Here is a 15,864-nt window from a genome sequence, read left to right as displayed (position 1 = left end):
AGTGTTCAACGGAAAAAATCCACAGATATATATATACACACACACATACACACACACACACACACACACACACACACACACATATATATATATATATATATATATATATATATATATATATATATATATATATATATAGTAATCCACAGATCCGATTGAGCTGAACATAATGATAAGGGTAAAACCTCATACATAGCTTCCGGGAAAATCGAAAAAAAAATGAATATTTGTAAACCTAAAAAATGGTGTATGGTAACCATGCCACCTATCTACGATACGAAAACTAATACTGATGTACAGATAGTGATCAGAAAAATGGAAACACCTGAACGAAATTACAACTTACCAGATTAATATGGTGTCGGGCCACCTTTCGCCTTCAGAACAGCCTTGATGAGACGTGGGATGGAGGCATAGAGGTCGTGAATGGTAGCAAGTGGAATTTTACACCATTCCTCGTCCAGAGCATCGGCCAGTTCTGTGAGAGAGGATGGAGGTGGAAATCGTCGCCGGAGTCGTGTTTCCAAGATGGACCACAGATGTTTAACTATGTTGAGATCTGGGGATTGGGCGGGCCAGAGGAGGTGTTGAACTTCTTCCCGATGTTCCTCAAACCACGCTGCAACAACGCCAGCTGTGTGAATGGGTGCATTATCATCTTGGAAGATGGCGTCATTGTCCGGGAACAACATCCAGACCATAGGATGCAAGTGGTCTCCTAAAATTGCGACATAATCTTTGGCAGTGATTCGTCCGCTAAGTGTGACCACAGGACCCAATAAAGACCATGATATGGCGGCCCACAGCATCACCGAGCCGCCGCCATGTTTCACAGTTGGGCAAATACACTGCAGATCATAAGCTTCTTTGGGCGTTCTCCACACATAAGCACGGCCCGTGGTTGGGAATAGGGTGAAGGATGACTCATCCGACCAAATCGCACGTTTCCAGTTCTCAACGGTCCAAGTTGCATGGTCGCGGCACCATTTGCGGCGTGCGAAAGCGTTATGGTCCCTGATGAGCGGTTTGGCCCGTGCAACACAACCCCGTAAGTTTATGTCATGTAATTCGCGGCGGACTGTGATTGTCGAAACAGAGTGGGGGAGGTGCTGATTGAGTTCCTCCGTCACTTGCTTCGCAGTGGCACGACGGTTCTGCGTGACAATGCGCTTTAATACCTGGCGTGACCTGTCACTCATGATTTTCTTCCACCCACTGTTCCGCTTCCCCGATGTGGTTTTCCTGTGTGTTGGGTAGGCCGTTATCACCTTCGACACTGTCCCACGCGACACACCTAACACAGTAGCCACTGCCGTCACACTCACTCCACATAACCGCGCACCAACAATTTGCCGTCTTTGAAAATCTGAGAGGTCTCCCATTTTACACTACCTCCGCCTGCTGCAGCCACTGGACATTGCCGTTCCACTGCGCCTGACGTAGTATGGAGACCGACCTAACACACCACCACCAGCGGTCCGGCGCTGCGGGCGCACGACACCACTGCCAACCCATACATCTGACGTGTTGCCAACTACATGTGTTTTCATTTTTCTGATCACCATCTGTATGCACCAAACAGGTTTTTCCACAATAATGCATGCAAGATGGCGGTATAGCATGGTTAATGAGGTATAGCTCAAAATAATAATTAATTCTTAAAGTTTCCTTTAATTATCATTGTTCAAAGATGAAACGTATAGCAATCGATAGATCACATTGAGCTGAATAAAATTATATGCTTCAGGGAAAATTCTTAAGCGTAGTTTTCGAGTAAATCGAAATAAACGAATTTTTATGGCGTTGGAAAGTACGTCGTTTCTTGCCAATCTGATACAATTGATAGCTTTCATTCTGCTGGAATAGATTATTTATTTAGTTCTGTGGTGTATTGAAAAATATACACTGATATGTGCCAGATTGTATCTACTGTGGATTGATTTCTCCTAACAGTTGAGGCACATACTACTTGTGAATATAGATTAAATAAACAATGGTTTACAAAACAAATTCTGATAAACCTACCTTGGTCCAATTTCCAACTACCCAGTTATATTGAGATTCATCTTCTTTCCATTGGATATCCTTACTACTGTTTGTATTACTATTATTATTATTTCCCAATTCGTTTCCAAATTGAAGGTCGTTCTGATCAGGACTCCAGTTAAGGATAGTAGAGTTAGAAGGCTGAGTCGCAGATGCTAGATCTTGGTAAGTCACCAAAGTTGAGAGTTCGTTTTCAGTTGAGTCTTCTCCATCATCCACTGTATTATTATTTACTGATGCTGCCGACGTTGCGTTATTGGCAAATAAGTCGCTTTCAGAGATAGTGCTGAAACTTTCTTCCAACGGGCAAGGTGGTAAACCTATGCACGGTTTATGTTCAATTGGTTTGGCGATACCTTCGCAGCGGTTATCTGGTAAAGCGACAACATCTCCTCTTTTACCAGAGGCCACACATATTACAGTGCGTCTATGTTCTCCGGAATCACCACAAGTTACTGAGCACAACTGCCATGGCCCAGTCCACCATCTGAAATAATAATAATAAAAAATCTGAGATTTATGAATAGTGTACGACAAGGTTAAAAATAAAACTGAAAGCCATTTTATTTCCTTAAAACCTAAATAGGATTCTCCCGATGTAGTTATTTTTTCTGGTTCCACGGGCTTATCGTTCTGAAATCAACTAAAGAAATGCTGTAGATTAGCAAATTCCCTCCATCTGAAGCCATTGCCAAATTAAAGTGAAACTTCCACCTCCAAACTCAAGTCAACATTTTAGCTCTGTACTGTTTGAAACGTTAGAATACGTATTTCCAAAGAAAATATTTTCGTAAGTTGATTGATTGGTTATTTATGTCCTTTGTTATCAATGGGATTAAAGTGCAAGACCTACAGGTTAAAGTGGGCGGAACCACTTAATGCGTTTCAATGCTTTCCCATTGTGAATCAAATTTAGACCTCGGACATCAAATGTATGCAGTATAGCCACTAGACCAACGATGGGGTAAATAAGTTTCATTGGATTCATTCGGATTTTTGAAAACAAAAAGTGAAAGTAAAACACTTCTTAAGACATCAGTGGCCACATTATTTAATGAGCATAAAATACAAAATTTTGTCACGTGTAGTTTGAAGCAACGTATCAAACGTTCTTGAGTTATATGGAAGTAAGTTTAGTTTACACTGTTAATATTTCATCAAACAACGTTTTTCTTCACTCTGTTGAGTAATCTTCAAATTTGAAATGCCTTATATTATGGGATGCAAATAAGCAACAAAATTTTACTAGCCCAAGAAAAAATCTACTATTTCACAGTCTACAATAGAAATCATTTACTTGCCTTCGATATTATATTAAATATTCGCCCGCATCGATGAACCACTCGCCTCGGGCGAGTGAGCGGGTGGTTATCTGCATCCCTGTATTAAAGTGTAGCTGCAGTTTTACTATTTATCACATACCACATATCAACATATAACATATCCTAAGTACTTTAGAAAGTATTATCCCAAATTGAATGGCATATAAGTCGCAGCAGGTCCGGCCTATCGTCATTTGGCACCTATCAGTTGAAGATAGTAGATATGCAAAAAGTGTTGGGATTCTTAGTCAGACATAAGGTATTCCGACGGGAATATGATTGAACTTTCTGGAAAAAAACTGATAAAGGCGAAAATGCTGCGCAGACCCGTAAATAAATTGGTTTAGTTTATGCGCAAGATACGTTATCAATAGCAACAGACAAAAGATGATTGAATCACTTTCGTTCTGGGCATTTCAATCTTCAAGATGCCCCTCGAAGTGAGCGACCAATGACATAAAAAGTGGAGAATAAGTCGAGCAAGACCGCCATGTAAGAAGTCATGACATCGCTAGTAACTTAAACACCAAACATTGTCAAACGATTTAGAGAAAAACTGATAAGAAAAAAATTGAAAAGGCTCGACGTTTGGGTGCTACATGATGACCTTACTTAACAACGTTTACTGATCGAACTGCTATCTGCAAATCTCTATTGAAACGTAACGTGCTTGAGTCACTTCTGAAGCAGTTCATTACGAGTGAAGGAAACTGGACCTAACATCGCTCGACTATCATTTGTTTCCGTCTCTGAAGAACTCTCGGAATAGTGTTAAGTTAGTTTCAAAAAAACCTACGAAAATCACGTTTCATAAACTTTAAACCAGAAACGATAGAAGTTCTACGTCATCAATCGAAAGGGTCCAAATGTGATTTACAAAAATTAATGTACTCTCAATTTTGACCTCCAAAGGCTCAATATTTCTTAGGCAACCTGATATATAAGTTAAGTATTATATATGTAATAGAGGTTTCAGACCTACTATTGCACATGTATTCAAATGCTCTTAAACTGATTTATTTTGTAATTTGAGACACACCTTAGAAAGATAATCTGACTATAAAGACACATGACAACATAATTTATTAATCTATATACCTGGCAGGACATGGATGTGTATTACATACTCTCATCTTCGGACTTGGTTTCATATCAAGCACACAAAGGGATTCGTCTACTTGGCCAATCTTTTTCTCCACGCATAAAATTTTCTGTGCCTGAAAGTTAAAAGAGAAGAAAATATTACTGTACAAACACCACAAGTTACAGTAACTGCTTCAGAACATGACTACTGTATTTTTCTATATTTGCAGCAATACTCTGTTCAGCAGCCCATTGTATGTTCCCCATTTAATCCATAATATTCTAAGCGCAGAATACCTCACACAAAATTGAAGCTCATATACATAATATCATGCAAAAAAACATTTCTGAAAATTTTCTTAGTTTTACTGGCTGTTTTTGAAAATTAAGACATCAACAGCGTATGACGTAAATATGTCCAAACTCAAAGGATTTATACGATTGAATGTGACGTACAAACTATTACCATTTCAGCTAGGTGGTGCATGCGTGGATCCACTAGCATTCTCTGCTCGGATCCAGAGTACGAGTATAATCGCAAATGGAGAGTTAACCCAGAATTCAGATAGTAAAGTGTAGAAAAGCAAACATGAAACATATGGGCAAGCATCACCATGCTTAGTAGACGACAAAGAGCATAATAAAGAGACAGGAACTGGTTCCCATGGACGACTTAGGTGAAACAGGCTCCTCGTACCTCGAAATTGGTGCATATACAGAGCATACGCCACGACAGTGGTGTGATTGTGATCCCAATTTTGTTCTACTTGGTGCTTGCTCCGCTGTTCGTCCGAAGGCTTTAAGCCAAAGCTATGGTGTTTCTTGTTCTGTCGATTTATGCATAATTTACACAGTCATCTATGCTATGAAACCAAACACATCATGTATCGCTTTGGTGTCTCACTTCAGCAAGTAAGGAAATGTTAGGAATAGTAGGGAACCAAAGAATAATTTTAGATGTAACTAAAAGCAAGTAGATAAAAAGCTTAAGATATTATCGGAAATGAAATTGTATTATGAGGTACTAAATAGAAGATACGGTGGAAGATAAAGAGGGAGAGGAAATAAGAAACAATTAGATAAGTTACTGTTAAAAGAGGATATGTGCAATATATTTCGAATAAAACACATTCCCATTTAACAACGACCAATTCAATTAACGACTATGTGAAAACTGAAATTCCTACACCAAGACGAAAAGGTTAGCTAATTGATGTGTATAAATTTCTCAGTTTGCAGCAAGTGACCTGCCAATAATAGTAGAACACATATTATGATGATTATGATGTTAATACTAATTAAACAAATTAAAATGAAAGAAACAATTAAATTCAATATATTTCAATAAGCAAAAGTGACTTACTTGTTCCCCACCTCCACATGTGGCTGAACAGGCTGACCAATCCGCATACTTCCAGTTGTATTCAGGTACATGTAATGGCTTATCTTTAGGTACAGTATACTCGTAATTAAGTCCGAAATTTTTGTATTTTCCCCTGAAAATTAACTAAAAATGAAGGTAAAATAGTGTCAATTCTTCAAATATAACAAATTGTAGAATTATAGTGTATCCCCATATATAAAAGGCAATTTCAAGATAAAAGTATATTTATATTTACCGTAGCATCAAATGTGATTAACATCATGACAAACAGAAAACGTCAACTTATATAATTCTAAAAATGGCTAATACAAAATTTATATTTTCTAATACAAAAAATTATTAAATCATCCGTAAGCGCTATTTCAACCTTTGACAATACTCTAGAATAAACTTAACTTCATTATATTTTAATTACATTGGAAAATGTTCTAATTCGAAACTTCCCATTAATTAATCGAATCAGAAACAGCAACATTTAACTCGGTGAAAACGTTTAATATCTCACATTTTATTTAAAATAAAATCATAATTTGTATCATTGACAAATAAAACAATATGCGAGTTGTAATATTCTTATTTCAATTTTTGAGAAATATTATTGTAAAACAAAGCCAAAGAAATAAGCAATAATTATTCATAAAATATAAAATAAAATATTGAACCTAATAACGATTTAATTATATCAAATGTAGCAATTATAGCAATTTGTAAACAATATTCTAACAGCGATTTTTCAACTTACTAATTTCGTGTGTACACACAAACACACACACACACACACACAAAGGAATAAGAATACGGAAAGTACAAGTACTTTGATAACTAAGAAAAATGAGAGTCACATATTCGTATTTCTTAAGTAGATGTTGAATTGCTGCAAAACATAGCGTACTTACTATTCATTCAAATTCATGTTTCATGGTTATAATTTGTTTGTAGATTATAAGAACATTCGTAAAATGCTCCTGGAGGATCTTATCATGAGCAAATATGCGTACGTTAGAACGAACAAATAGATAGAAGAGGCGGACAAACACAAAAATCCAAAAATCATATTTTTCGGCATGTATGGGCTTTGATGGTGTAAACCCATTGGAATTTTCAAGTCGAAATTATTTTTTAACGATTGCCATATTTTCAGCTACTGACACTCGGAAATGAAGATATACTTCTATCCTCTTACCATAACTGTTTAGAAAAGATAATCTCTTATAAGTACTGTAGCCTTTTGAGTATTCTATCTAATTACATTCTTTTGTATTTGTATGAAATAGATAGTAGTTATGATAACATAATACAATTTATAATTTTAAATAATTTTTAACGTAATCACGCCAAGTGTCACTTATTTTATCTTTCTGAAAATAAATATATAAAAGTAGATATTTTCTAACAACAGATTAGTGAAACACATGCCTATGATTCTTCTACGATGACACCAGTGGTATGAGATACGTGGTAGAATTTTCTTGAAATCATATTTCATGTTATAAGAAAGATGAGAATGATGGTATGCATGTATGTACTGTATTTAACTCAAAATCTTTTTGAACAGATTTTAATAAAGTCTTCCTTACCAATGTCTCAGAATGGTTGTAGGCTATGCATCATCATGCTTAAACTTAAGGGAGATGACTGCTGTACAAACGATACAGCAAGATACATAAAATCTTTAGTAATAGCTATTCTTTTATAATTTTGTTCTTTCACTTGTCAAACCAGGAATGGAATATATATATATTTACGATTTATAGGTTCAAAAAAGAGATTCATCTCAATCTCAACTTGAAAAGGCACTTTTCGAAGTTGGACTAAAAATTTAATTAAAGATTTTCACGAGTGAATGTATAATTTTCGGGTGCGAAAGTGCAACTTATCTACGTAGCCACCTTGGTGAAATACATTTAGCGTCTACCATGAGGAAAGCTCATGTGAGGAGATGGTGAGGAATTCGCCTAGCAAATGGGAAAATTTTACAGTTTTCACCTGCAATAAGGTGATTTAATTCCTCAATTTTTGGAAAATGTATTTATACTCGAATGAAACTTCGGATAAGGCAGGGAAAGAAAGTGCAGAACGTTGCTGATTTCGAAATTCCATAATTAATTCCTCACACCGAAACAAGCAAAAAAGGAATGTAGGGATCTTCTATAACCTGGCAATTAATCTCTACACTTCTTTGGAGAGTCCCTCACACACATCTTGCGGAGGTTTGAAGCATACATTTTTCAATCGAGCAGGCATGACTTCGAGTGTCATGTTCTAAACCGCACTCACCGTTGCGTTATTTTTTAATTACAGCCCTTTGAAGTTCATTTTCCCCACGCTTTCGGCAACTTATATCGCCGAAACTATCCCTCACTGACCGAAGTTCCATAGGACTTTTTGCTTGTTTCGGTGTAAGGAATCAGCTCCCGAAGTTTTGTTCAAATAGTTCCTTACCATCCTGTATATATACATACTGTGTATATATATATTGTAAACCTAAAGCTGATGCTGTACAATAATCACGCATTCTATTAAGGTAGAATACTCTCAGAAGTATACTCTCATCAAGATTTTCATTAGTACACTGTAAAAACGAGAACATACAGAGTGGTTAATGACATGTAATCCAAAATTATGATTATGTCTTAAACATTACTTTTTTTGTTGTTTAAGTATAGTAATAGGCTAAGGTTGCTTTAATGTTGAGCGAGAGATACATGCTTCAATGATGCAAATTATTTGAACAAAATTAAATACTTGAGAGTAAATTCTGACGCGAAGTTTTCAAGAAAATCGAAGACAACAAATTTTTATGACCATAAAAATCATGTCGTCTGTAGCCAATAATAACTTATAGTTACACAGCCACAATAAATAAAAAGTTCTGTACATCGGACCCCAGGGTATGGATTCGATGTATTTTGTTACACAGAATCCAAATTTTGAAACCCCAGAATGATCGACCGTGTCATTTATTTTATGGGCGAGAAACTTGAGAGATTTTGGAAAGCGGGGATAAACGTAACATAGTAATACAAATAAAAACATCTGTACAGCTGACCTCAGGCTATGGATTCGGTGTATTTTGTTACGCAGAATCCAAATTTCGAAACCCCAGAACGATCGACCGTGTTAATTTTTTGTTATGTGCGAAAATTTTGAGCGATTTTAGGTAAGGAGAACACATGTTTTTCTCCCATAAAAAATTGGCATGGTCAATCCTCCTAGGGTTTCGAAATTTGGATTCTGTGTAACAAAGTACACCGAATCCACACCCTGGGACCTGGTACGCAGAACTTTTATTTTTGTGTGTGTGGTTGTGATTTATTATCCTGTTGGAACAGACTTTTATTTATTTATGTACTAAATACCCAAAAAGAAAATGTTAACTATTGGATAGTATCAATCATTATTTATCTTCTAACAGTGAGCCACATAGCTATAAATAAACTTTACAATATCATCGTCACAGGGGCGGATCCAGGACGGACTTCTGGGGGGTCGGTGGGTTGTAATACTGCTACTTAGAGCTACTTTTAAGAGCGTCAAAAAATAAACTGTATATTTTATTTATATATAAAATAAAAAAGTTTCCTCTTCTGGGGGGGCGATCGCCCCGATCCTTCCCCCCCTGGATCCGCCCCTGCATCGTCATAGCTTTCCTTTATTTATAGGGATAACTGTTAATAAAAGTTCTTTTAATTATTGCACTTCTGGTAACACTAAAAACCTGTAATTTTAACGACATTTCACGTTAGACGTTATAATATCAACGTATAAATTTGTCATGATAATGATTTATTTGTCCAAATTATGCTTAAATTCAAGAAGGATTAAGAAGTACAATTAAAAAAAAACATTGAGACACTTAAGGTTAATTTATGTCTTAACCCTCTAAGAGAGTTTTAATAATAAACGAATATTCGTGAGTCATTCAGGTAAAGCTACATAGCTATATACTTGGATATTAATTTTAAAAAGTACTGAAAACAATGTTTTATAATAGTTTTATGTTCAGTAGCACGCGATGAACTTGACCACTTAATACATAAATTAATTTGTATTATTTCCACTGTTTTTTGCTGTTGATCCTTCACGAGAATAATCAATATTATTGTATAATGACAAATAATATTCATTCTTTTCAGTGTAATAGATAAGGAATGTATCTAAACTAGGAAAACATGCTGAATTAAATTTTCCACGTCTCTACCGTATTACAGGAAAATTACTTTTTTCTTTACTAACTTGTCCATTTAAGTTTTCTTTTTCTTTTTGCGGTCATGCTGATGCTTGGGGACTTGCCGTGTTGCTGCAAAATTGAACTATATTAGCTCAGCTTTCGACCTGTGTAAATAATAAAGCACCGCGAGGGACTACACGAGCGGTTGACCATGCGTTCTACAAGTACCTGGAGCAAACCCGAGATAGGTTGGTAGAGAAGTAATAACATCTTTATTGAACGGGAAAACTTCATGCCGTGTTCTATGACTACTTTAGAAATTCTAGAACGTTAGGAGAAGCAAAATCAAATAAGTGGTTTAGAAACTTCCACTTTATTCAGTACTCTGTACAGGGTGTTTCAAAACAACACCACAACGTTGGAAGGTGATTCCTGACACCAAGAGAAGACAAAAAGTATAGACTAACCTGGGTGCACAAATGCTTCCATTCGAAGTTCTAGGCTGCCGAAAACATGAAAAAATGAACTTTAAAAGTCCATAACTCCAAAACTATGGGACCTACCCTAGTCGGGTCAAGACTTCACTTAGAAACTAATACATGGTCTATCCAAAAATACAGATTTGAGAGCCTTAAGGTACTCACGCGACAATTTTTATAGAGGGAGTTTGGCTACAGACATATAATTTGAAGTACTCACTAACTACCTCTATAAAAATTGTTGCGAAAGTACTGCAGGATTCTCAAGCATTGATTTTTGGATGGGGTACATATTAGTTCCTAAGTGAAGTCTGGACTCCACTACGTTAGGTGCCATTGCTTTGGAGCTATGGGTCTTTAAAGTTCATTTTTTCATATTTTCGGCAGCCTATAACTCCGAAAGGAAGCAGTTGTGCACCCAGATTGATCTATACTTTTTGTCTTATCTCGGTGTCAGTAATCACTTCCCAAACGTTGTCGGTGTTGTATGAAACATACTGTACATTATTAAAGAGAAGCGAAATAATCAGAAGTGAAATAATAAGTTGCAAGAACAACAACAGTTATTTGTAAAAATATATTAATCGTTAGATCTCGTTGAGCTGAACAAAATGATATAGCAGAATGTAAATCAACATGCGTAGTTTTCTAGTAAAACCTGAATTATTTTCAAACACATAAATTGAACCTGTACGATATACGTGTGTCAAGTTAGCATACATACATTTAGCCAACACTACCAAAAGTATACAATCGTTAGTGCTACGTTAGTGCTGATTAGTGCTAGCTTCCCAACGTTAGTGCTGCTATACTTAAAAAATGAGCGACTTTTTTGTTGTATATCAACTTGACGTCAAGTTAGCATACGCATATTTAAAAATTAAAGCACTAACGAAAGTAACTATACCAATCGTTAGTGCTAGCTTCTTAACGTTAATGCTGCTATAGAGGAGACCGGGGCTGGTTGACGAACTGCATATAACTCCTTCATTAATTAACATAATGAGCTGTTGCTGCTGTAATAAAAGAGCGACCTATGGATGTAGCTGCCACCTTCATATGGAATTTGTAACTTGCGGATTATGGCGTCTATTAGATAAAGAGTGTTTTTGCCAATCTGAAGTAATTTTGTTTTTCAATTCTCCGTTACAACATCACAGAATTCTCACTACTTGGAGTACAGGGGTATGTAATATAATATTAGTTAGATTTGAACTTTGTTTTTATGGATATTCAAACAATAAAACGTAAATGCCAAACAATTGCTGAGTAATTACGACTTTGTTGCACAATATGGGCTTGGGGTTAGTTGGCGTATAGCATTTGGGGTTAGTTGGCAAGTGCGCCAAACAACCTCGTGTTATTTTTTTTATTTTACTTTTATTGTTACATTGTTTGATTTATTGTTATGTAGTTTACAGTTCTACCAATCTTTTACTTCAATGTTATAAAATAGCATGCACGTATTGGATTACTGTCAAAATTTGGAAATCGAGATAGGACTGTATGCCGGACTCTGAATTTTCTGAATAGGCCTAATTCTCATGATCAAGAATATTTTGTATGTGCTCTTTTGTTACAAAAATAGAGGTCTAGCTATTGCTGTTTCTTTCTTTGTGGAAAGTAGGAAACAAACTGCATTTCTCGATAATTCAGCTAAAACATATCTTAGTTTCTCTTAGCTACTTCGTGAACAGCGGGAAATAAACTACCTTTCTCGATAGTTCAGTTATTTTAATTACATTTTTGAAATAATATGAAGAATTAACCTACACCAAATCATATTAAAACTGATGTGGTTTGATAATCTTGTAGCTTTCAATGTCATGACAACCAAGATAGAATGAAAGAAAGAAGTTTTCATATTTCATAATGGTGATTCTTTTACATGTTGTGAATAAAAGTCATTTCAAACTTCAAATAGCCTACTTCATTGCAATATATATAATAGAATTTAGAAAAAAAACGTTTATTTCTAATAAATCCCATTTTTGTTTGTGTTTTGCTATATTTAAAAAGTATGCTAGCTAGTCCCACAATATCAGCCAACCAGCCCCCTACTAGGGGTCGGTTGGCATACTCCGTTAACTATACCAACCGAAAGTGCGAATACGAATCTGATATTCTCTAACCTGACTAGAAAGTCACTTTTTACTAGATGAAATTTTTAAAAATAACATTTTGTTAGTTTGTTAGAAATGATTATTTCATTTATTAAATATAATTATTGTTATATTTGGTCTAACTTCTATAACGTTCGCTATTTGTTCTTTATACATGTATATTCCAATCTAAATATTATATTTTATAAATTTTTTTGTAATATGTAAATTAACTAACCTTATTCTCATAATTTTCCTTATTTCGAATACTAAAGCTTTAAAAATTGTTGAAACAATGGTTTTATAATAGCTTATTTTTGTCAAATTTCTAATGTTAATTAAATTTGAATGTTAGAAATTTGAATGATGCCGTAGGTTATAACAATATTTGATTGTTAAGTTTTAATTGTAAAATAATTAGGCAAAAATTGCATTGTTTGTGATTAAAAACCAACGTTAATTGAATATTCTTTAATTATGACAGTTATATCAAGGCTGCCAGTAATAGTATCTATCATAACATAAATAAATTAAGTTGGCCAGACAAAGGCGATAGTTTTAGGGTATAATCAGTATTTTTTTAAAATAAAAAATCCTCTTTGGTTGCTTTGTTCATGATGGACAGATTTACCACACATCTAACAAAGTTTGCATAATGGTTTCGTATTGGTGTGAACGGAACATTTTATGGAGAATGAAACAGCCTGATGCGATAATTTGGAGAACGATCATCACGAATCTAAACCGAATTTTTCTACGTCCGTGAACTTGGCCCCCCATAACGTTAGTGCTTCATTAGTGTAGACTCTAGAGCCAAAGCAATGGTACACGCTGCCCCCACTTCAAGCACTAACGAATAAATTAGTGTCAGTCATTAGTGCTTCTACAATACACTAATAGTTTCGTTAGTGTTTCACTATTAGTGTAGCTTGGCAAATTATATCACGAAACACCCATAAGAAATACATAAGGAACTTTTCATTGGGTCAAATCCCCACCAAATTCAAAACCAGTAATGATATCTTCTACTGCAATTGTTAGTACTTCGTTAGTGCTTGCTAGTGCATCAACTCCGAGGATTAGTGTTTTTATGTCGTGAATGCTTTTGTGGGGAGGGGCTAGCGTGTAGTTAGCTTCCTCTAAGTTTAATCTTCTAGCGACCATGCTATTGAAGCACTAATGTTGGAAGTTCTGCAATAAGACCCACTAGCGTAATAGTAACCATTACATTATATATAGCCATTAATGTTTTCAAATTTGGCGGGAATTTTACTAAATGGAAAATACCACGTTTAGAAATTTAGCCCCTTACGCTTCTCAAGTACTACCAAAACTTTTTTACCTGGTTGGTGCCTCGTTAGTGCACATTAGTGCACTAAACACTATCCTTAATACTATGATGGTTTAGCAGTTTTAATGAATAGCTCTCGTGGGACTAAATTGAAATTTATCGGACTCTACAATAATTATCCTACAAAGGTGGAATAAACGTCAGAAGTTAGTGCATCGTTATTGCTTGCCGAAACACCAATCATAGTTTAGGAGTTATAAGTGAATAACACTCCTCGCTAAATTTAATTTTATCCAATTTTATAATCTTGTCCCACAGAGGTGGAATAAACGTCAATGGTTAATGCATCGTTAGTGCTTCAAAAGACACTAGGCATTAACGTTAGTGCTATCGTAGTTTAGGAGTTATTAATGAATATTTCTTACGGGGCTAACTTTAGATCTTTCAACTTTGATGCGATTTTACACTAATTGTCAGACAGAAATGAGACAAAACCAGTGGTCAGTGCTCCATAAAATAAGCACTAACGTTAGTGCTGTCATAATTTAGGAGTTATTAATGAATAACTCTGGCGAGGCTAAATTTAAATTTATCGAATTTTACAATAAGTGTTCATTAAAAGGAGGACAATCGCTAAAGGTTAGTGCTTTGTTAGTGCTCAAAAAATACTAAGCACTGACGATAGTCCTTTCATAGCTTAAAAGTTATTAGTGAATAACTCGGAGGTAACTCAATTAAAATTTTTCGAATTTTACACTAATTGGGTAAAAGTTGAAAAACCTGAAGTTAGTCCCGACCGAGTTATTTATTACGAACAATACATTGACCACTGGTGATTATCTTATTTCTGTCTGACAATTAGCGTCAAATTATATAAAATTTGAAAGATATCAAGTTAGCTCCGTACCAGTTATTCACTAAAATCTCCCAAACTATGATAGACTGACGTTAGAGCTTAGATAGCACTAACGTTAGAGTTTTTTGGAGTACTAACGATGTACTAGCCTTTGAAGTTTATTCCAACTTTGTGGGAAAATTGTTGTAAAACTCAATATATATTTGAATTTAGCCCCGAGTGAGCTATTCACTTATAACTCCTAAACTATGACAACACTAACCTTAATGCTTAGTGTTTTAATGCACTAACCGCTGGTGTTAGTCTCACTTTTGGGCCACAATTACTGTAAAATTGTGTAAAAGTTGAAAAATCAAAAGTTAGTCCCGTCCGAGTTACTCATCAATAACTTCTAAAGTATCATAGCACTAACGTTAGTGTTTAGTGCACCAATGTGCACTAACGAAGCACTAAACATGTAAAAAATTAGTTGCATTTAAGAAGCGTGCGGGGCTAACTTCAAACACATAGCATTTTTCATTTTCTAAAATTCCCGCCAAATTTAAAAACACTAATGACCATATATAGTATAATGGTTACTGCTTTGTTAGTATGTCTTATTGCAGAACTTCGTGCTTCAATAGTATGGACGCTAGAAAATAAAACTTAGGGAAAGCTAACTACACGCTTGCCCCTGCCCACAAAAGCATTCATGATGAGAAGCAGTAATTTTCGGAGTTGATGCACTAGCAGGTACTAACGAAGAACTAACGATTGCACTAGAATAAATCATTACTGCTTTTGAATTTGGCGAGAATTTGACCCAATGAAAAATTTCCCATGTTTTTCTTACGGGAGTTTCGTGATATATAATTGGCAATATCTAAACTAATATTGAAGCACTAACTGAACTATTAGTGTTTTCTAGACGAAGCACTATCGATTGCACTAGGTTTCATTACCAGTGCTTTCTTGGGGGCTAAAGCGTTTCGCTTCTAGCGTCCAACCTATTAAAACAGCAATGTTGGGAATTAGTGCTCTAAGAAGCACTAACGAAGCGCTAATGATTGCACTAGAAGAAATTATTACTGCTTTTGAAGTTTGCGGGAATTTGACCCACTGGAAAATTCCCTATGTATTTATTACAGGAG

The 15,864-nt window shown here is 35.4% G+C and overlaps 1 protein-coding gene across 2 annotated transcripts in view; it reads right to left on the bottom strand.

The window, feature by feature from the left end:
- LOC145666602 (A disintegrin and metalloproteinase with thrombospondin motifs 7-like) overlaps nucleotides 1-15,864 on the bottom strand; it is a 347,276-nt gene that overhangs the window by 13,201 nt on the left and 318,211 nt on the right. For both annotated transcript variants that reach the window (XM_081734010.1, XM_081734009.1), the window contains exons 17-19: nucleotides 5,815-5,958; nucleotides 4,467-4,585; nucleotides 2,026-2,533 (exon numbers count right to left, since the gene is read on the bottom strand). In XM_081734010.1, coding sequence (XP_081590136.1) covers nucleotides 2,026-2,533; nucleotides 4,467-4,585; nucleotides 5,815-5,958 — 771 coding nt within the window. The remainder of the gene's footprint in view (nucleotides 1-2,025; nucleotides 2,534-4,466; nucleotides 4,586-5,814; nucleotides 5,959-15,864) is intronic.

The sequence above is a fragment of the Thermobia domestica genome, chromosome 12, assembly GCF_964235325.1.
Source record: "Thermobia domestica chromosome 12, izTheDome1.hap1.1, whole genome shotgun sequence".
Taxonomy (NCBI): Eukaryota; Metazoa; Arthropoda; class Insecta; order Zygentoma; family Lepismatidae; genus Thermobia; species Thermobia domestica.
Note: the sequence above shows the minus strand (reverse complement) of the source record. Positions and strands in the feature narration are given on the sequence as shown.